General features: G+C 37.0%; 1 protein-coding gene across 1 annotated transcript in view; it reads left to right on the top strand.

The window, feature by feature from the left end:
* TDRD12 (tudor domain containing 12) overlaps positions 1-23,749 on the top strand; it is a 74,328-nt gene that overhangs the window by 4,806 nt on the left and 45,773 nt on the right. The window contains exons 3-7 of the mRNA XM_036750669.1: positions 327-463; positions 1,646-1,765; positions 4,212-4,267; positions 6,176-6,261; positions 12,705-12,891. Of these exons, the coding sequence (XP_036606564.1) occupies positions 327-463; positions 1,646-1,765; positions 4,212-4,267; positions 6,176-6,261; positions 12,705-12,891 (586 nt within the window). The remainder of the gene's footprint in view (positions 1-326; positions 464-1,645; positions 1,766-4,211; positions 4,268-6,175; positions 6,262-12,704; positions 12,892-23,749) is intronic.

Below are 23,749 nucleotides of genomic sequence, written 5' to 3'. Positions count from 1 at the left end.
TAAGCTTTTTTTTGAAATTTATTTTTTATTTGAAGTGGTAGCATAATGCATTTCTTTTATTCTTCTCTTTCTTCAAAACTTTTCCTAAATTAAGAGGCAATAAGATGTAGTAGTGGGCAGAGCAGTGGAAATCAGGAGATCTGGCTTATATCCTCATTTGTGCCACTGATGAAGTCAGTTGATTACTTTGCTGAATTGCAGCTTCATTATCTGCAAAAATAAGGAGTTTGCATTAAATATTCTCCAGTGCCCCCTTTAGTTCTCTGATTCTGTGATTTGTGATGTTAACATACAACCAATAAACTTTTACGTGTTTGTTTTTGCAGGCTTGTGTGGTGTATTGTCAGGAACTGAAGTGCTGGTGTAGGGCAGTTATTAAGTCAATCATGTCCTCTGCAGACCATTGTTTGGCAGAATGCTTCCTGGTGGATTTTGCCAAATATATTCCTGTAAAATCAAAAAAGTATGTAGACCTCTTGAGCTTTTCCATTTTTTTAGGAGAAATTTTAAATCTGCAAATTGAAGTATTGGAGTACAAGGTCTTTGGAGAAAAGATTAAAGGAATTGGTATTATATAGCTTTGAGAAGGAAAGGCTTGCTGGCTCAACTCTATACTCAGTGAATGGAGGGAAAAGTAGGCTATAAGGCTTAGATGAGGGACACTTATCTCCTCTTAACACATCTTCTCATGGGTTATACTTAAAACTAGAACCTCACAGCTCTGAAAAAAAGGCAAATCCTGGAAGGGAGCTACCTCCATGTAGCCTTAGAGAAAGAGGTTCTCTTAGGTCTGAGATTTTTGTGATGGTCTATTTCTCTGCTAGAACCTTCCTTATTTTGCTTCATTTTTTTGTTTTGGTGGGAACTATTTTGTTAACAGGTGCATAAATAATTTAGATTTTCTTTTAGAATTTGGTTCTTTTGACAAATTGTCGCACCATAAATTCAGTTAGTTTCCGAACAAAAGAATGATAGAATTAGATTTTGAATGCACCTCATTTGGCATCTAATATGAAACCTCCAAACATCAGAGTACCTAAGTTATCCAAGAGATAGGTGGTCTGCTCTATGTAAGGGGGTTCTTTAACTGTGCTATGTAAGTAATAATTTATTCATTCAGATGATTATACTACAAATACTAAGGGACTACTTTAGTTGGAAAACAGACTGTCATAAGTTTTAGAAGAATTGAGATTAAAATGTTGAATATGTTGTTATCAGTGCCCCATTCCTCCACCTGTTACGCACCAAGTTAGCAAATAGTAATAACTGAGGTGCTCATTTGCCAAGATAATTGATAAAAGTTTGTGCTGTGTACTAAAAATCAAATTAAAATGTTTTATTAATCAATGAACCTTCTAATTTTTAGCTGTACTAGATACTGGTTTTGTTTTTACTACCTAAACATACCTTGGATATTGTGACTCTGAGTTCTTTAACTCTTTGAGACTTAATTTGACAAGAGGAAGTACTGATTTATTTATAGGTTCTTTATGTAGCAGTGAATGCCCTGAATTAATCATATTTGAGAGCAATGTTTTATTGTTATCACCTTTTCATGCATGAATGTAATGTCATTTATTAAGTGTTTACTTTGTACCCTGTATTTATGCAATGAATCTATGTCTGTTTCTCTATTGTTAAGCATCCGAGTTGCAGTAGAAGCTTTCATGCAACTTCCTTATAGAGCAAAAAAGTTTAGACTATACTGCACAAAACCAGTCACATTACGTATTGACTTCTGTGAAGATAATTCAGAAATTGTGTAAGTATGGCTTATTAGACATATTGAATATTGCGTGAATAGTCTTACATTCGTTAATCAAATGTAAGATATTTAGATTATACATTTTCATTAGTGTTAAGGTTTGCCAAAACTGTATTTTTATAATGATGTGTGAATCCTGGATATTCTTTTTCCTTTTATAAAAACTTTCATATTTCACTTGAACAAAAGTTCTCTAAAACTTGGCAGAATTAACCTTTCTTACTGTCTAATATTTAATTTGTCTATAACTGAACTTATGGTTGACAGAATATATTCTTGAAGTTCTTTTTAGGTACTCTGATTGTTATCAAAAACTGAAAATTGTAAGACATTTGTAATGCAGACAGTTCCTATTCCTGGGCTACTGTCTGACTCCTTTCTTTTCTTTTTGTTTTGCATTCCTCTAACGTTGTGTTGATTCTTTCTCTCATTTTAACAATCACCCCTTCTTTCTGCTTCTTGTTCGACAAACATTTATTGAGTCCCATTCATTTGTCATCTTCTCTTCTTTCCTTCTCTACTGATCAGTTTCTCTCCCTTTCCCATGTTTCTTCTCTGTCCATGATACTTTCTTTCTCTTTTCTCTACCTTTGTGGTTCTTACTTCCATGGATTTACCTGCTGTTGCTTCTGCTTCCATTCCAGACAACTCTCATGGGTTCTACCATATACTCTCTTTAGTGTTCCTTTTCTTTCCTTCTCTGTCTCCCCTGTACGAGGAGGTAGGAGATGGGAAAATGGTTTATCTCTTTATTAATCGCAGGCTCACATGCACTTTGCCTCTCCTGTCACTTATGCTTCACTCTCCAGCTTTGCTGCCTACTGAATCTGTCTTCCACCCAAGGACATCCTCTCCCCCACCTCCTCAATCCCTTGCTTTGTTGAAATTGCTGCTTTAGGTCTGTTTGTACATCTGACCCCTCCTGGTTCACTTTCCTTTGACCTTTCGCCTCCTAGACTTCATGTAGTCTTTACCTCTTCATGCTGTGTCATCCTCTTTTTTCACTACTGAGCTGTTTTCTGATGATACTTTAGCTGTTCTTCTAACTTTGCTTATTTTCTGCCTCACATGATTCCTTGGATTATAGTCTCTTACCCCTTAACTCCTTTAGGTAATCTGCTTTTTCCTTTACTCATCCCTGTCATTGTCAACTTTGCCCTCCTCTCCCTGATACATTATTTCTAGCCAATCTCTACTTCTTGCCATTTCTAATACTTTCTTGTTCCTTAACTGATGCTCCAGATTTACTTCCTCCCCTGTTCAGTTGTGTCACAATTTCATCTACTCTCTGGCCTCTGTCTTCTCTCTCTCTGTCTCTTGTCTCTGATCTGCCTTTTCATTATTGTTTATTTGCTTTGGGAGTTGTTTCAGCATTTCTTCCGGCTCAGCTCATAAACACAGGATATCATCCGGTTCATTATTCTTTCCTTAACAGTGACATTTTAGAGCAGAGTATGATAGTTGTCCTCTAATCATCATTAAAGGGTAAGAATGTACCCTGAACCTACTTAATTTTCCCTTAGGAAGCCTTTTGATTTGTCATTCATTACATTATTTAAATGCTTCCTAACTTGGTGCAGCCATTGCTTCTTGTTGGGCTTGTCTCTCTAGCATACATTCAGCACACATAGAACACCTTTACTATGCACTTATTTTAGAGACAAAATTAAGCTTTTATTTGTATATTATACATAACATATACATACATGTATTTACATATATACATATACATCCAGAGTATCCCAAAAGTCAGTGCAAATTTAAGCTTACTAAAACTTAAATATGTTATTTAGACATTTCTTAAGGGACAGGGATTCTTAAGGGAAATGTGAACAGTTCTGCAATCCAAATTAGGGTTATTGCTGATAGTACTTGGTAAGGTAATAGAAACTAGAAGTTCTTAGTTCTAATCTCCTTTGCACTGGATAGACAGTATCCAGGAATGCTGTGTGTAGTTCTAGCTGTCACAGTTGGCAAACTGATATTTATCCAGCGGAGGGTGACTTAGGATAACAGAAGGTTTGAAATGAGGCATGGACTGTTACTCCAGACATAGAAATGTTCAATTCTCCTCCTTGAGTGTAGATGGCAGCACCATAGGATGGACCTGTCATGGGCATCAAACCTTGTCTACTAACCACAAAGGGAAAGAAAGGGTTCTTATATCTCCCATTATCATTATATTCAGAATGTAATAAATTTTTTTACTTTTTAAATGTTTACTGATACTTTTTATAACAGCACAGTCATTTCCCAGTGACTCCCCCTTCTAAGATAACCCTTTTTAACAAGTACAGTCAAGCAAAGTAAATCAAAATTATTAAGTATTAAAATTTGATGAAAAACCCCTCTCTACAAAACTAAGGGCAATCAATATCAGATTCTTCTTATGATAATGCTTTGAGTGAAAAAATGAATTAATTTGTGTTCAATATTTTTCTAGACCTGCTAAGAAATGGGATAGTGCTGCTATTGAGTACTTTCAGAATATTCTAAAAGGTAAGACAAGCAAAAGCAGGAACAGTCTTTATGTTTATGCATTCTTATTTCTTTGTGTTTCATATCATAGTTACTGTTAATTTGATAAGTCACTTTTTAAAACACTGGAATAACCAAATTCCTGAGGGAGGAGAGAGAACAGACTTCCATGTAGATAACTAAAGATTTTGTAAAAAATTAGTGTTTTCTTCCTAAATTTGTCAATATGTCTGAATTTTAAAATTGTAGTTAGCTTCTTTATGTCATGAATAGGAAAAGGCATACTAGTAATTCTAGTATGAACTTGAATGCCTGCTTTGTGATTAGCACTAGATTGGGTGCCGGTGTATAATACATGATCCCTGTTTTCAGTATGATTGTTAGACAAGAAATAAATAGCATATCATATGCGGTGTGACAAGATTCTTAATTGCATAGTATAGACCGTGAGTATTGTAGAAACTCACGTGAAGGAAATAGGCCTTGAACTGGGTCTCGTGGATAGGAATTGTGTGGATTGATCAAAGGGGTGGGCACATGGAATTCTGTAGGAGAGGTGGGAAGAAGGACTGGTATAAAACCATGAATAGAGTTGTAAATATTGGAATAAGTATGATGTGTGAGTGTGGGGGGGAGGGCAGGGTGTATTTGTGTATTACAGGAATAGGCCAGGAAATGCACTGATGTCCTCTAGTTTGAGGACTAGTGTACCAAAGTTCAAAGGCATTAATCACCAGAAAATTGGCACTCATCTCATGAATTTAAAGCCATTATAATTCTTGAGGAACTTATATACAGTAGAAAAAATGTGATCTGCATCAGTAGAAGGGGGTACCCTCTTTGATGCAAGCATAGATCTTGGAAATGTTGAAGAACGTTGCATGATATGGTTGCACTAGTCTAGGTATGAGGTGAGAGCCAGTACATTAGGGTCTTGGTCCTAGGAATTTGCAACAATAAATTTGGAAGGCATTGAAAAGGAAGAAATGACAAGACTTGGTGATTTGTGGAATATCAGTTCCAAAGGAGAGGGAAGAAGGAAGAACAATCCCAAGGGTTTTGAGACTACAAGAAAGGAGTTGTAATTACCAGAAATAATGTTAATTTTGAAAGGCACTGGTTTGGGTCCAGAGGTTAGGGAAATGATGAATTCAATTTTAGTCATATCAAGTGATAACGATGGAATATTTTAGTAGAATTGTCATGTATAAGCATTTGGATATATGAGACTTAGATCACAGATAAGAAGTTGGGGCTGGAGTCATTTGTTTGATTTGGCTAACAGTACTAAGGGAAAAAGGAAGATTTCTCTGGGAAAAGAGTATAGAAATATATAGCAGAAGCCCAAGGATTTAGCCTTGGTGGTTCAAATGAGTAAAAATAAAGATGGTCCAACAAAGGACACAAATGTGTATAGTGTAATAATGAATGGAATCCCCAGACAGGGAGCTTCCTTATGCTGAAGATTCATTTGCCCAGAATTATCAGGCTTAACATTCACTTTAGCCAACATTTACTCAATGCCTTCTTTGTGCCAGGCACTGAGGTTGCAAAGATGAAAATGAAACAGTCCCTGCCATCAAGGACCTATTCTCTTTCACTTCTGTAATGCCTTGTCTTCATTTTAAACCTCATTCACTTTTTTCTTCCTCTAGGATTTTGGGGGTTTGCAGAGAGTTTTCATGGGTGGTTGTTAGGGCTTCTTTTGCTGAGAAGAGTAGGGGAGATTTTCAAGTCAAAGGTAGCAGGTGATGGGTGAATAAAGAAAAGTGCAAAAGAAAATGATCTGATTGTTAGCTTGATCTTTTTAATGCTAAGTAGCATAGTCTTAAGTTCTAAGAAATTAAAAGTTGAATGGCATTTAATACTAAATTTCAGATATTTTTGTTTTATTGCCATATAAATGACACTTTTATTATTTATCCTTAGCAACTACACAGATTGAAGCGAAATTATGTAGTATAGAAGAAGATATTTTTGATGTTTACCTTTATGTAACTATAAAAAATGAAAAGGTAAGTGAAGATCAGTTTGTAGTAGAAAAAATCCTGCATTTGGAATCATAAACTTTCAGAATTTTAAAGTTGAAAGAAACATCAGAAGCCATCTAATCCACCTGTTACTTAATAAAGGATCCCTTCCAATGATCAGGTCCAGCCCTCTTAGAAATACTTCCTGTGAGAGGGAACCCATTACTTCACCAAAGCAGCCCACCCATGCCACTTTGGAATAGGGTTAATTGTTAGGAAGCTTGTCCCCTCCTCCCCTTATGTCAAGCCTAAATTTACCTCTTTTTTTTCCCTCTTTTTTAAAATTTAATATATTTAGTTTTCAGCATTGATTTTCACAAGAGTTTGAATTACAAATTTTCTCCCCATTTCTACCCTCCCCCCCACTCCAAGATGGCGTATATTCTGGTTGCCCTGTTCTCCAGTCAGCCTTCCCCTCTATTATCCCACTCCCCTCCCATCCCCTTTTCCCTTCCTTTCTTGTAGGGCAAGATAAATTTCTACACCCCATTGCCTGTGTATCTTATTTTCTAGTTACATGCAAAAACTTTTTTTTTTTGTTTTTGAACATGTGTTTTTAAAACTTTGAGTTCCAAATTCTCTCCCCCCTTCCCACCCACACTCCCTAAGAACTCAAGCAATTCAACATAGGCCACATGCGTATCATTATGTATAACCCTTCCACAATACTCATGTTGTGAAAGACTAACTATATTTTGCTCCTTCCTAACCTATCCCCCTTTATTGAATTTTATCCCTTGACCCTGTCCCCTTTCGAAAGTGTTTGTTTTGGATTACCTCCACCCCCATCTGCCCTCCCTTCTACCATCCCCCCTTTTTTTTAATCTTCCTCCTTTTTTCCTGTGGGGTAAGATACCCAATTGAGTATGTATGGTATTCCCTCCTCAGGTCAAATCTGATGAGAGCAAGATTCACTCATTCCCCCTCAACTGCCCTCTCTTCTCTTCCTACAGAACTGCTTTTTCTTGCCACTTTTGTGTGAGATAATTTACCCCATTCTATCTCTCCCTATCTCCCTCTCTCAATATATTCCTCTCTCATCCCTTAATTTGATTTTATTTCTTTTAGATATCTTCCCTTCATCATCAACTCACCCTGTGCCCATTCTATCTCTCCCTATCTCCCTCTCTCAATATTCCTCTCTCATCCCTTAATTTGATTTTATTTCTTTTAGATATCTTCCCTTCATCTTCAACTCACCACACACTCTCTCTCTCTATATATAATACACATACATATATACATACATACACACTCACATATATACATATATGCATATATATATATATGCATATTCTCTTCAGCTACCCTAATTTTGAGGTCTCATGAATCATAAACATCATCTTTCCATGTAGGAATGTAAACAAAACAGTTCAACTTTAGTAAGTCCCTTGCAATTTCTTTTTCTTGTTCTTTTTCTTGATTTCCTTTTTTTTAATTTAAATTTATTTATTTAACATATTTAGTTTTCAGCATTGATTTTCACAAGAGTTTGAATTACAAATTTTCTCCCCATTTCTACCCTCCCCCCCACTCCAAGATGGCGTATATTCTGGTTGCCCTGTTCCCCAGTCAGCCTTCCCCTCTATTATCCCACTCCCCTCCCATCCCCTTTTCCCTTCCTTTCTTGTAGGGCAAGATAAATTTCTACACCCCATTGCCTGTGTATCTTATTTTCTAGTTGCATGCAAAAACTTTTTTTTTTGTTTTTGAACATCTGTTTTTAAAACTTTGAGTTCCAAATTCTCTCCCCTCTTCCCTTCTCACCCACCCTCCCTAAAAAGTCAAGCAATTCAACATAGGCCACATGTGTATCATTATGTGTAACCCTTCCACAATACTCATGTTGTGAAAGACTAACTATATTTTGCTCCTTCCCAACCCATCCCCCTTTATTGAATTTTCTCCCTTGACTCTGTCCCCTTTCGAAAGTGTTTGTTTTTGATTACCTCCACCCCCATCTACCCTCCCCTCCATCATCCCCCCCTTTTTTTTTATCTTCCTCCCTCTTCTTTCCTATGGGGTAAGATACCCAATTGGGTATGTATGGTATTCCCTCCTCAGGCCAAATCTGATAAGAGCAAGGTTCACTCATTCCCCCTCACCTGCCCTCTCCCCTCCTCCCAAAGAACTGCTTCCTCTTGCCACCTTTGTGCGAGATAATCCACCCCATTCTATCTCTCCCTATCTCCCTCTCTCAGTACGTTCCTCTCTCATCCCTTAATTTGATTTTATTTCTTATAGATATCTTCCCTTCATCTTCAACTCACCCTGTGTCTGCTCTCTCTCTCTTTTATATATATACACATAGATATATACATACATACACATTCACTTATATATGTACATAAACATATATATGCATATTCCCTTCAGCTACCCTAATACTGAGGTCTCATGAATCATACATGTCGTCTTTCCATGTGGGAACGTAAACAAAACAGTTCAACTTTAGTAAGTCCCTTGCAATTTCTTTTTCTTGTTCTTTTTCTTGATTACCTTTTCATGCTTCTCTTGATTCTTGTGTTTGAAAGTCAGATTTTCTATTCAGCTCTGGTATTTTCACTGAGAAAGCTTGAAATTCCTCTATTTTATTGAAAGTCCATATTTTGCCTTGGAGCATGATACTCAGTTTTGCTGGGTAGGTGATTCTTGGTTTTAATCCTAGCTCCATTGACCTCTGGAATATCGTATTCCAAGCCCTTCGATCTCTTAATGTAGAAGCTGCTAGATCTTGGGTTATTCTGATTGTGTTTCCACAATAACTCAAATTGTTTCTTTCTGGCTGCTTGCAGTATTTTCTCCTTGATCTGGGAGCTCTGGAATTTGGCGACAGTATTCCTAGGAGATTTCTTTTTGGGATCTATTTGAGGAGATGATCGGTGGATTCTTTCAATTTCTATTTTGCCCTGTGGCTCTAGAATATCAGGGCAGTTTTGCTTGATAATTTCTTGAAAGATGATATCTAGGCTCTTTTTTTGATCATGGCTTTCAGGTAGTCCAATAATTTTTAAATTATCTCTCCTGGATCTATTTTCCAGGTCAGCGGTTTTTCCAAGGAGATATTTCACATTGTCTTCCATTTTTTCATTCCTTTGGTTCTGTTTTATAATATCCTGATTTCTCATCAAGTCACCAGCTTCCACTTGCTCCAATCTAATTTTTAAGGTAGTATTTTCTTCAGTGGTCTTTTGGACCTCCTTTTCCATTTGGCTAATTCTGCCTTTCAAGGCATTCTTCTCCTCATTGGCTTTTTGGAGCTCTTTTGCCATTTGAGTTTATTTTTTAAGGTGTTGTTTTCTTCAGTATATTTTTCAGTATTTTTTGGGGTCTCCTTTAGCGAGTCATTGACCTGTTTTTCATGGTTTTCTGGCATCCTTCTCATTTCTCTTCCCACTTTTTCCTCTACTTCTCTAACTTGTTTTTCCCAATCCTTTTTGAGCTTTTCCATGGCCTGAGACCAGTTCATGTTTTTCTTGGATGGTTTTGATGTAGCCTCTTTGACTTTGTTGACTTCTTCTGGCTGTATGTTTTGGTCTTCTTTGTTACCAAAGAAAGATTCCAAAGTCTGAGACTGAATGTGGGCGCATTTTCACTGCCTGGCCATATTCTCAGCCAACTACTTGACCCTTGAGTTTTTCAGCGGGGTATGACTGCTTGTAGAGTTAAGAGAACTATGTTCCAAGCTTGGGTGGATGTGCCAGCTCTGCCACACCAGCACTCCTCCTTCCCCAAGAACCCCCAACCCGGATTGGACTTAGATCTTCAGCAGGCTCTTCACTCCTGCTCTGATCCACCACTTAATTCCTCCCACCAGGTGGGCCTGGGGCCAGAAGCAACTGCAGCTGTAGTTCTGTAGCTGCCCCACCTCCACTGCCCCCCAACCCCCCGGGCCGGTGGCTGAAGCTGAACTCCTTTCTTCACTCTGTCCCCAGCAGCTTTTCCCACTAACCTTCTCTGTTGTCTTTGGTGTTTGTGGATTGAGAAGTCTGGTAACTGCTGCAGCTCACTGATTCTGGGGGCTAGGGCATGCTCCGCCTGTCTCCTGGTCTGGTTGGTCCGCTCCGCCCACGTTGGGCTGTGCTCCGCTCCCAGCTCTGTGTGGGGATAGACCTCACCCAGCAACCATCCAGGCTGTCCTGGGCTGGAGCCTTGCTTCCCTCTGCTATTTTGTGGGTTCTGCAGTTGTAGAATTGGTTCAGAGCCATTTTTTATAGGTTTTTGGAGGGACTCGGCAGGGAGCTCACTCTAGTCCCTGCTTTCCATCCGTCATCTTGACTCCCTGAACTTGCCTCTTAGTAACTTTCACCCCTGTCCAATAGGGAAGAAATCTAATCCTTCCAAAGGACAATGATTCAAATGTTTCAACAATATTTTATTGTCCCTCTTAAATCTCTTTTTCTCCAGGTCAGACATTCCTAATTCCAACCTCATATGGCTAGAACTTGAGTCACTTCACTTGTTGTGGTTACCCTATATTGTCTTAACGAAAATATTGTGTCCAGAACAGAGCATAGTATTCTACGTGTGGACTGCTCAGGGCAGGATGTACCATTAGCCTGCCACCTCCTTATTTCTGGGTGTCATGCTTTCTTAGGTGCTATTACACAGTGTTGGCTTGTATTGAGCATGTAATCCACTAAAATCCTCAGATTATTTTTGGGGGCGGGGAGTGAAGATGCCTGTATACACATACACACACACACACACACACATATACACATACACATACACTATCATATTATTTCAGTGCACAAGAGAAAACAAGGGCAGAAGGGAACAAAGAGAGCTATTTTGTTACCATTATAATATATACAGATTTTTAAAAACTATACATGCCAAGTTTACAATTAGTTATATAAAGCTTCTTTGTGAATTGAAATGCTTCTATTAAATTAAGTTCATAAGAAATTTTTAGAAATTTTGAATGTATATAAACTGTTTTCCTGCCCTCATCCCTCTATTGTGTTTTTTTTTGAATAGAGTATATTCTTCCTGAGTCATAGTCTAGTTATGAGTTTCACCCTATGCTCCTTCCAGTCCATTGATTGCTATTTTGTTATTCTGCAGTGTTGTTTATACTAATAGAGTATTTTGTAACTATCATAAAATAAAATTTGTCTTAATTGAGTTTGGGTGGTGTTTGAAATATAGCCTTAACGGACTTTTATGTGTCTCTTGACTTTGTGATGGTTTGATGGATTATCTTGTACTTCTAAAAAAATATCCAAAATTTGGAATTGAGGCATTGGGGACAGAAAGGAACTAAGAAAGCTTATCTCCTCTTTCGACCAAGCCCTTGTTGTTCAGAGAGTTGGCAGCCTAAGAAAAATGTGTTGGGTGGCGGGGGAAAGCCAAGCTACACTAAGAAATTTGACCATAGGTAAGTGAATATTCCAAAGACAGTTAATTGGTAACTGACTGTTCTTGAGTAGAATTAGATTAGAATAGAAAGGTATTTGTAGTTCAGTGAAATGTCCCTAATTTAGACTAAGGTCACTCTGAATTATAAAATATGTAAAAAAAAAATGCAATTCCATGACTTTAAATTAAACTCATACTTGGCTGACTAAACTGTAAAAGTGATTAGAAATTGCATCTGTTTTCTTTTATAATAAATAAAAATTATAATTAGGCATATCTATGTAAATAACTTCAGACAAACTTGAAGGTGCTTTAAAAGTTTTTTTTTCCCCTTTTTGCAGTATTTTAAGCACTTCTCAGTCAGTTTTGTTTGTGCTATTAATTTGCATTGTCTATGAAGAGTGATAGGCATTGTGGTGGAATAGATAGAATCAGGAAGCTCTTGACTTCTGTTGTGCTTCTGACACATATAGTAGGACCAGGAGCAAATCATTTAGCCTCTCAGTTCCCCAGGCAATTTTTAAAAACAGTAAGTTTTTAAAATTCTTTAGCTTCATTGATGGAGAGTTTTATACCCAAATTTCTATACTAATAAAATCAGTGGTCTGAACCCCATTTATTTAACAGTTTGTTAAAGCAGTGGTTCTCAAAATGTGGTCTGCAAGCTCTGGGGTCTCTGAGACCCTTTCTGGGGGTCTGTGAGGTCAAAATTATTTTCATAATACTAAGACATTTTAATTTCCAATGTGGTGAATGTCAAGAGAGGGACTTGAGATGGTTTTTGGAGGATAAAGAACATATATGTTAGACACATACAAAGAAGTTATTTGAGGTGAAAGAATGACCTGTGAAGAGTCTTGAAGTTAGCAGTAGGTGGGTCTGAGGAAGTTGGGATATCTCAGAACATGGAGATGTAACTGTCTTCCCTCGTCTGGCCTTGGTAAAGCTATTCCTTACCATTAGGCACTGTGCCAAATGCCACTCAAAGTTTGTGATACCATTTAGTACAATTAACTGTCATTTAGCCTTATTCTTTGTTAATACTTATGTGTTTAATTTTAAAGGTATGTGTTAATGATGACCTGGTTGCAAAGAACTTTGCTTGTTATGTAACACCCACAGAAAAAAAAATTGATTGTCCAGAGAAAGCTACACCAAAGAATGTGGAATCCCCTCCAGATAAAATCAATCCTGCACTTGCTCTTTGGCCAATGTTGTTGCAAGAAAAGATTCCTGAAAAACTTGAGAAAGGTATGTATTATTTCACATGCAAATATGGGTTAAATATCTTTTATGTTTTCGGTCATCTCTTTAAAAGAGAATTAGCTCACTGTACTCCACTAAAGTCCTATACTATTGTAGAGTCAGAGGACCTGAGTTCATATCCTATCTGGGATTCTCACTACCCTTATCACCTTGGGCAATTAACTTAATGTCTCTGGACCTTAGTTTTCTCCTCTGTAAGATGGAGTTGAACTAGATGAACTCTAGGGTGACTTTTAGGTGTAGATCTGTGATCTTATTACAGCATGACCATTGCTTCATGAAATCTACACCTTTGGACCATTAGCTCTGGCAAGAAAGGTTTTGATAACAGGTTCACTGATAGATTCTTATCTGAGGACCAGCCTGACCAAATGTTATCATTAGGCTAAAAAGATGATGAATTTTTCAGGCATAGCTACTGTAGTAGAATCATAGATTAAATGCTAGATGGGACCTTAGAGATCATCTAGTCCATGGCTTCTTAAACTTTTTCCACTTGTGACCCCTTTTCCACCTGAGAAATTTTTACGCAATATAAAATAGGTATTTAAATCAAACATTTACTGAGAATAAGTCATAAATAAATTTATTTTAAAACAATTCTTTGGTATGCATATAATTATACCATTTATTAGAGACAAAAGCAAATTTGCATACTAATGAGATGGATGTGCTTGTTTATTTTTACATAGAGAATTAAATCTTTGGGGAATATTTGATACTATGCGATGTAGAGCATCTTCAACAGTTTTCAGAGTTGATTGATATTTTGATTTTATAATCATCAATGCTGAGAATGCTGCTTTGCATAAATACGTAGTACAAAGTGGCAGGAGTATGTTTAGAGTCTTTTCAGAAATTGTTGGAAATTCTGTCCTAATCCCAAGCCAAAATTAATGATTTTTTGGGAAACTCAAATTTTAAACCTGTGTCACTTGATAACTCAGCAAATTCTTCTTGAACTTTTAATGTCATATGACTGATGTTTTTTATTTCAGTTGAGTATGGTTTATGAACTCAACTTAGTTTTTTAGAATCAAAATTTGGAGGGAAGTATTTCTGAAACTGTGTCTCCAGGTACTTCAGATGATCACTTATAATTCTTAAATTAAATCTTTGGGAAGGTTGTTTTCAATTATAAAATATTTAGTAAAACTTTCAATTTTATCTTTTAACATAAGTACGTTATAATTTTTCTTGAAGCAATGTGTTTAAATCATTGACTTTTTTGAAAATATCTGACAAATAACAGTTTTGAAAGCCATAAGTCATTGTGAAAAAAATTAACAAAATCAGATTTCTGCTCAGTCAAAAATATGACAACTTCATATTTCAGTTTCAGTAACCTGTTTAAACTTCGCCCTCTTGAGAGCCATGTGATTTGACATATTTTCTTTTTCTTTTTTCTTTCTTTTTTTATTAACATTTTTTATTGTTAGTTTACCACACTCAGTTCCTCTTGATTTCAATATAGTTTTGCATTAAACTTATTTACACAATAGTCAAGTTGTAAAGAAGAGTTATGACCAATGGAATGAACCATGAGAAAGAAGAAATAAAACCAAAAAAACAAAAAAAAAGAGAAAAAAAAAAGGAGAGCAAACAGGTTGCCTCAATCTGCATTCAGACTCCATAGTTCTTTCTCTGGATGTAGATAGCTCTCTTCATCATAAGTCCTTTGGAGTTGTCTTTAAACCTTGTATTGCTGAGAAGAGCCAAGTCTATCAAGGTTAGTCATCACAGAATCAGTATATCTGTGTCTGTGTATAATGTCTCCTGGTTCTGCTACGCTCACTCAGCATCATATCATGTAGGTTTTTCCAGGTTCTTGTGAAGTCTGCATCTTCCCTATTTCTTATAGTACAATAGTATTCCATTACATTCATATACCACAACTTGTTCAGCCATTCCCCAATTGATGGGCTTCCCCTTGATTTCCAATTCTTTGCTACCACAAAAAGAGTCACTATAAATATTTTTGTACATACGGGTCCCTTTCCCATTTGTGTGATCTCTTTGGGATACAGCCCTAGAAGTGGTATTGCTGAGTCAAAGGGTATGCACATTTTTATAGCCATTTGGGCATAGTTCCAAATTGCTCTCCAGAATGGCTGAATCAGTTCACAGCTCCACCAGCAATGTAACAGTGTTCCAGTTTTCCCACATCCTCTCCAGCATTTATCATTTTCCTGTTTTGTCATGTTAGCCAATCTGACAGGAGAGATGTGGTATGTAAGAGTTGTTTTGATTTGCATTTCTCTAATCAGTAGTGATTTAGAGCATTTTTTTCATATGCCTATAGATATCTTTAATTTCTTCCCCTGAAAACTGCCTGTTCATATCCTTTGACCATTTCTTAATTGGGGAATGACTTGTAGTCCTATAAATTTGGCTCAGTTCCCTGTGTATTTAAGAGATGAGGCCTTTATCAGAAACACTAGTTGTTAAGATTTTCTCCCAATTTTCTGCTTCCCTCCTAATCTTTGTTGCATTGGTTTATACAAAAACTTTTCAGTTTAACATAATCAAAATTATCCATTTTGCATTTTGTAATGCTCTCTATCTCTTGTGTCATGAATTCTTTGCTTTCCCATAAATCTGATAAATAAACTATTCCTTGCTCTCCCAAATTGTGTATAGTGTCAGCCTTTATTCCTAAATCATGAACCCATTTTGACTTTATTTTGGTATATGGTGTAAGATATTGGTCTGTGCCCAGTTTCTGCCCTACCATTTTCCAATTTTCCCAGCATATTTTGTGAAATAGTGAAGTCTTACCCCAAAAGCTGGATTCTTTAGGTTTATCAAAGAGTAGATTGCTATAGTCATTGACTACTGCTTCTTGTGTACCTAACCTATTCCACTGATCCACCACTCTTATTTCTTAGCCAGTACCAAGTAGTTTGGATGACTGCTACTTTATAGTTCAGTTTAACGTCTGGTATGGCTAGGCCACCTTCCCTAGCATTTCTTTTCATTAATTCCCTGGATATTCTAGACCTCTTGTTCTTCCAGATGAATTTTGTTATTACTTTATCCAGTTTTGTAAAATAATTTTTTGGTAGTTCAATTGGTATGGCACTGAATAGATAGATTAATTTAGGTAAAATTGTCATTTTTATTATATTAGCTCAGCCTAACCATGAGCAACTGATATTTTTCCATTTATTTAGATCTGAATTTATTCGTGTGGAAAGTGTTTCATAATTATGTTCATATAGGCCCTGGGTTTGTCTTGGCAGATAGACTCCCAAATAGTGTCTACAGTAACTTTAAATGGAATTTCTCTTTCTATCTCTTGCTGTTGGGCTTTGTTAGTAATGTTTAGGAATGCTGAGGATTTATGTGGGTTTATTTTATATCCTGCAACTTTGCTCAAGTTGTTTGTTATTTCAAGTAGTTTTTTACTTGATTCTCTAGGATTCTCTGAGTAAATCATCATATCATCTGCAAAAAGTGATAATTTAGTTTCTTCTTTGCCTAGTGTAATTCCTTCAATTTCTTTTTCTTCTCTTATTGCTACAGCTAACATTTCTAGTACCAAATTGAATAATAGGGGTGATAATAGGACATCCTTGTTTCAACCTTGATCTTATTGGGAATGCATCTAGCTTATCCCCATTACAAATAATGCTCATTGATGATTTTAGGTAGATGCTATTTATAATTTTAAGGAAGTCACCATTTATTCCTATGCTTTCTAGTGTTTTTAATAGGAATGGGTGTTGTATTTTGTCAAAGGCTTTTTCTGCATCTATTGAGATGATCATATGGTTGCTGCTAGTTTTGTTGTTGATATGATCAATTATGCTGATAGTTTTCCTAATATTGAACCAGCCTTTCATTCCTGGAATAAATCCTATCTGGTCATAGTGTATTATTCTCCTGTTAAGTTGCTGCAGTCTTTTTGCTAATATTTTATTTAAAATTTTTGCATCAATATGCATTAAGGAAATTGGTCTATAATTTTCTTTCTCTGTTTTCACTCTTCCTGGTTTAGGTATCAGTACCATATTTGTGTCATAAAAAGAATTTGGTAGGACTCCTTCACCTATTTTCTCAAATAGTCTATAAAGTATAGGAATTAATTGTTCTTTAAGTGTTTGACAGAATTCACATGTAAAATCATCTGGCCCTGGAGATTTTTTCCTAGGGAGCTCACTGATGACTTGATTTAGGTATTTTACTTCCTCTTCCTTTAACCTGGGCAATTTATGTTTTTATAAATATTCATCCATTTCCCTAAGGTTGTCAAATTTATGGGCATACAATTGGGCAAAATAATTCCTAATTATTGTTTTAATTTCCTCTTCATTGAAGGTAAATTCACCCTTTTTATTTTTGATACTGGCGATTTGGTTTTCTTTTTTTTAAATCAAATTGACCAAAGGTTTATCAATTTTATTGGTTTTTTCATAAAACCACCTCCTGGTTTTATTTATTAATTTAATAGTTTTCTTGACTTCAATTTTATTAATCTCTCCTTTGATTTTCAGTGTTTCTAACTTGTTATGTAATTGGGGATTTTCAATTTGTTCTTTTTCTAGCTTTTTCGGTTGCATGCCCAATTCATTGATCTCCTTTTTCTCTGTTTTATTCATGTAAGCATTTAAAGATATAAAACTTCTTCTAAGAACTGCTTTTGCTGCATCCCCTAAGTTTTGGTATGTTGTCTCATTATTGTCGTCCTCTCGAATGAAGTTACTAATTGTTTCTATCATTTGTTCTTTGGCCCACTCGTTCTTTAGAATTAGATTATTTAGTTTCCACTTAATTTTTAGTTTATTTTTCCATTGTTCTTTATTACAAACAATTTTTATCGCATTGTGGTCTGAAAAGGATGCTTTGACTACTTTTGCCTTTCTGCACTGGATTGTGAGGTTTTTATGCCCTAGTACATGGTCAGTTTTTGAGTATGTGCCATGTACTGCTGAGAAAATAGTATATTCCTTTTTATCTCCATTCAGTTTTCTCCAGAGGTTTATCATATCTGCCTTTCCTAAAATTCTATTCACCTTCTTAACTTCTTTCTTGTTTATTTTGAGGTTAGATTTATCAAGTTCAGAGAGGGGGAGGCTGAGGTTCCCCACTATTATAGTTTTGTTGTCTATTTCTCCCTGTAACTCCCTTAACTTCTCCACTAAGAATTTGCATGCTACACCAGCTGGTGCATATATGTTAAATAATGATATTGCTTCATTGTTTATGGTGCATTTTAGCAGGATGTAGTGTTCCTTATCTCTTTTAATTAGATCTATCTTTGCTTTTGCTTTGTCTGAGATTAGGATTGCTACTCCTGCTTTTTTTACTTTAGCTGAAGCACAATATATTCTACTCCAGCCTTTTACCTTTACCCTGTGTATATCCCCCTATTTCAAATGTGTTTCTTGTAAACAACATATTGTAGGATTATGGTTTTTAATCCATTCTGCTATCTGCTAACGTTCACATGCTATCCATTCACAGTTACGATTACTCTTTGTGTCTTTTTCTATATCTTATTTACCCCCTGTTTATGCTTTTCTTTCTCCCTTTTCCCTTCCACTCCTCAACAGAGTTTTGCTTTTGACTGCCACCTTCCTCAGTTTACCCTCCCTCTTGATTCCCCTCCCTTATCTTACCACTTTCCCCTTGCTACTTCTTCCCTCCCTTCTGACCATCCCCCTCCCTTTTCTTTCCCCTTACCCCTCCTACTGCCTGTAGGACAAGTTTGATTTCTCTACTTATCAGGATATGTTATTCCCTTCTTGAACCAAATCCAATGAGAGTGAAGCTCAAATACTGCTCTTCTTCCTCCCTTCTTTCCCTCTACTATAATATGTTTTTGTGCCTCTTCATGTGATATAATTTACCCTTTTCTACCGCTTTCTTACCTCTTCTCCCAGAACCATCTCTTTATGTCTCTTAATTAGATTTTTTTTATCATTATATCAGTTACTTTATACTGACTCCCACAGTCTATGTATATCCCTTTCAATTGTCATAATAATTGTACTATTCTCAAGATTGACATATATACATATATGTGTGTATGTATATATATATATATAAAACATATATAAAACAAAATAATCCTATATAGGGATGTAACTAATTTGCCTGATTAACTAGGGTTTTTTTTCCCCCATTTACCTTTTTATGTCTCTCATAAGTTTTGTATTTGAAGATCAGATTTCCCTTGACCTCTGGCCTTTTCATCAGGAAAGTCTGGAATTCCCTTATTTCATTGAATGTCCATTTCCTTGACTGGAAAATTATGCTCAATTTTGCTGAGTAGTTGATCCTTGGTTGTAGTCCAAGCTCCTTTGCCTTTCAGAATATCATATTCCAATTTCTCATGTCATTTAATGTAGAAGCTGAAAGATCCTGCGTGACCCTGACTGTAGTTCCATGATATTTGAATTGTTTCTTTCTAGCTGCTTGCAGTATTTTCTCCTTGACTTGGTAGTTCTGGAATTTGGCTATAATATTTCTTGGAGTTTTCAATTTGGGACCTCTTTTCAGGGGGTGATCGGTGGATTCTTTTGATGATGATTTTACCCTCTGGTTCTAGAACCTCAGAGCAATTTTCCTTAATTATTTCTTGGAAGATACTGTTCAGGCTCTTTTTTTCTTCATGGCTTTCACGTAGACCAATAATTCTTACATTGTCTCTCCTAGATCTGTTTTCCAGGTCAGTTGTTTTTCCACTCAGATATTTCACGTTTTCTTCTATTTTTTTCATTCTTTAGACTTTGTTTGATTCTTGATTTATCATGGAGTCATTAGCTTCTGCTTGCCCAATTCTAATTTTTAATGTATTGTTTTCTTCCTTTAGCTTCTCTTTCTCCTTTTCCATTTGGTTGGTTTTACTTTTCAATGAGACATTTTCTCCATTTATATTCTGATTCTCCTTAACCATTTCACTGATTTTACTTTTTAAAAATATGTTTACATCAGTGAATTTTTTCCCATTTTTTTCCATTTTTTCTTTTACCTCCCTAATTTGGTATTTAAAGTCCTCCTTTGAGTTCTTTCAGTTCTCTTTCCCTTTTGAGGTTTTGGATGTGGGTGTAGTGTCCATGCTATCCTCTTCAGAATTGGCATTTTGATCTTCCCTGTCTCCATAGTACGAATCAGTGGTCTTGTGAAAGCTTCTTAGTGTTTTTTAATGGTGTTTTTTTTCCTGGTTTCTAAAGTAGATATCTGTTTCTGGAGCTCTGGGGGCTCTGTCCCATGTTTCTTCTGCTCACTGGCTTTATGTGCTATGGCCTCTGGTTTCATGAGGTGTGGTTGCTGGGAGTCTCCTCTTCCCCAGGACTGCTCTACAGCTCAATCTCAGCTTTAGCTGGTACTTCTTCTCTGGGCCTGCTCCTGCTCTGCTTGCCCAGGACTGTCCCAGACAGGCATGCTGGCTGGATTTTTCTGCTCTTCCCGGTTGGTTTGGTCTGGTGCCCTTGCGTGTGCTTGGTATTCCTACCCCTCTGTCTACTAGTGGCTTCTAACTCTCTCAAATCTGCTCAGATCCACCTTTTTAGACATATCTGACAGAATTTGTGAGAGAGCTCCAGTAGTTCCTTACTTTCACAGTGCCATCTTAGCTCCGCCCCCCATATTTCCTTTTTCTTGTGATTTTAGGTATGTTACAACCTGGGAGCAAAGACTCTGCTGCATTGTCATCAGTCTTTTTACCTCTTCTGTCTAAATTTAGCCGCTTATCCATAAACAAAAAATATTTTTGTCCTAAAATATAAATAAATACTGGTAACAATTTCTCAAATAAATACTAGCTTTAGTTTATGAAATTCTATTTGTTTGTGTTTAATTTAAAAAATTGACATTCACACTTACATAAACCTATAGTGGTGATGATGGAGAAATGTTATTAAAGGCCTTTTGTCTTTACTTGGTGCAGTTAAACCCTTACGTTTCTGTAAAAGAAGGAGATAACAGCAACTTATAAAAATCAAACATTCTAACACAATACAATCCAAAGATATAGTAATTTGATACGTGCTGAGGAATTATGGTAAAAAAATATTAAAAGTCTTAATTTTCCATAATTAAACTATTGTGTTTATGTAAGAGCAGAAAACTTTGTATGTACAGTAAAAACACTGCAATTCATAACATACAGTAGTCTTGAATCTGAGACGAGGTGTTACTGGCAACGCTCATTGGCATTGCATGGCATGATGACATACACAGTGCAAAGTGCACATATTCTGTGTTCAGAACCAAGGTTGTATTGAAGTCATGTGATCCAATACAGGCAAGCATTGCTAGGAACACCAGATTCATTATGTGTTTGATTTTGAATTAATTTTTGGTCATTTCACATTCAGAAACCTTTTACTGTTGCCAAATTTTTCACGACCCTCACATTCAATTACACAACCCCATATGGGTTGTGACCCATAGTTTAAGAAGCACTGATCTAGTCCAGTGATATGAATCTCAAACAGAAATGGCTCCCTGCAAGTTATACCTTAACTTAGAAAACTACAAGCTAACATTATCTATGTTGAATTAGATTTTTATTTTGTTAAACTTTTACCAATTAGATTTTAGTATGGTTTCAGTGGGCTGCAGGATGGCACTAGGGGTGAGGGGGGCCAGTTTGGCACCTGATCTAGTCCAGCCCTCTCATAGAGGAGGGACTGAGACTGAGAAGCGGAAGGACTTGTTCAGGGTCACACCAGGCAGCAGGTAGCAGAGCCAGGCTATGAACCCTGCTCACTTTCAGTCAGTCAGCAACTGCTTAATCACTAATAGCATGTCAGGCACTGGGCCAAGTGTGAAAGGTAGTGCCTTCAAGAAGCGTACATGTTTCTACTTCTAGTGAACACCAAATGGTGGACGATGCCGGTGCTGCAGGAGGTGCGGGAGGCCTCGGAGTCGGAGGTCAGGGTGGCTTCTGCGGTGGCTTCAGCAGTGGGGGCTGAGGCCGAGGCTAGGGGTGTGGTCGCGGAGCCCGGGGAGGAAAGGCCTAAGGCAAGGAGTGGGTTCCTGTCACTAAGCTGGGCCGCCTAGTCAAGGACATGAAGATCAAGTCTTTGGAAGAGATCTATCTTTTCTCGCTCCCTATCAAGGAGTCTGAGATCATAGATTTCTTCCTGGGATCTTCATTAAAAGATGAGGTTCTAAAGATCATGCCTGTTCAGAAACAAACTAGAGCTGGACAATGTACTAGGTTCAAGGCTTTTGTGGCCATCAGTGACTACAGTGGCCATGTTGGTCTGGGTGTCAAGTGCTCCAAGGAAGTGGCCACAGCTATTCATGGTGCTATCATTCTGGCCAAGCTGTTCATTGTTCCTGTAAGACGTGGCTACTGGGGGAACAAGATTGGCAAGCCTCACACAGTGCCCTGGAAGGTCACTGGGCGATGTGGATCGGTTCTGGTGCGCCTGATCCCCGCTCCTGGAGGTACTGGCATTGTCTCAGCTCCTGTGCCTAAGAAGCTCCTGATGATGGCTGGAATTGATGACTGCTATACATCTGCAAGAGGCTGTGCCGCCACTCTGGGCAACTTTGCTAAAGCTACCTTTGATGCCATCTCCAAAACATACAACTATCTAACACCAGACCTGTGGAAGGAGACTGTGTTCCCTAAGTCTCCCTATCAGGAATTCACTGACCATCTTGTGAAGACTCACAGTTGAGTGTCTGTCCAGAGGATCCAGGCAGCTGCTGTGGCAACCACATAGATGTTTTTTATAAACAAATAAGTTGAACTATGCCTGCTTAAAAAAAAAAAAGTATGTGCTCTGATGGGGGGAAGACAGGCATATAACTCGGTATGTGACATTAAATAGGTGTGCGACTGAACCTCTTTGCCTCAGTTTCCTCAATTGTCAGATGGAGATAATAACAGCATTTACCTTCCAGGATTATTGTATCAAACTAACATCTATAAAGTGCTGTCATATTCAGATCTGTACTTTAGAAAAATCACCTCAGCAAATGAGTGGGGGGTTAGCTGGAGGGGAGAGAGATTTGAGGCAGGGAGACCAGGTGAATGCTATTGCAGGCATCTAGGTGAGAGGTGATGAGGGGAGACGGAACTGCAGGCTCCTGGAGGTAGGCACAGTCTTCATTTTCATTTTTGTATTTTCAGTGCCTAGCACATAGAAGATGCTTAAATACTTAAGTTAAATTAGATTAAACTCTAGGAAACTGTTCTACATTGAGATGTAATGTAAAATTGGAATTGAGGCGTTGTCCCTCAATTGGGGAATGGCTGAAGAAGTTGTGGTATGTGATTGTGACGGAATACTATTGTGCTATAAGAAATGATGAGCAGGATGCTCTCAGAAAAACCTGGAAAGACTTACGTGAGCTGATGCAAAGCGAAATGTACTGTGTACGAAGTAACAATATTGCTTTACATGTTGGCCGTGCTCCTAAAAAGGTCTTTTCAGATTTAATGTCTATAAATTTAACCATTTATTTCACTCTGCAAATTCATTTTAATGTAAAAGTCAAGCTTGATTTGTTTTATGCTGTGATTTTCATATGCAAAATGCTTTACATTGAAGCAGGCTTTTATTTTTCTTTATTTTTTTTTGTTACATTTTAAGTTCTGAACTATCAGTCCCTGTCTCCCCAGTCTGCATTAGAGAAGGCCACCTTTTGACATAGATTTATAAATATGTGTAAAACCATACTGAGTATAGTGTTGTCGGTTTTTTGTCTCCAGGTGGATAGCATCTTCCTTCCTAGGTCTTTTTTAGTTAATTTGAGTATTTATAGCACTCAAAATAACTTGGTTGTTCGGAATTATTCTTTAAACAATGTTGCTGTTACCATATACAACATTGTCCTGGTTCTGGCTCACTTCAATTTTTGTTATTTCATACAAGTT

The sequence above is a fragment of the Trichosurus vulpecula genome, chromosome 3, assembly GCF_011100635.1.
Source record: "Trichosurus vulpecula isolate mTriVul1 chromosome 3, mTriVul1.pri, whole genome shotgun sequence".
NCBI classification, from domain to species: Eukaryota; Metazoa; Chordata; class Mammalia; order Diprotodontia; family Phalangeridae; genus Trichosurus; species Trichosurus vulpecula.
This window is presented reverse-complemented; position numbering and strand designations above follow the sequence as displayed.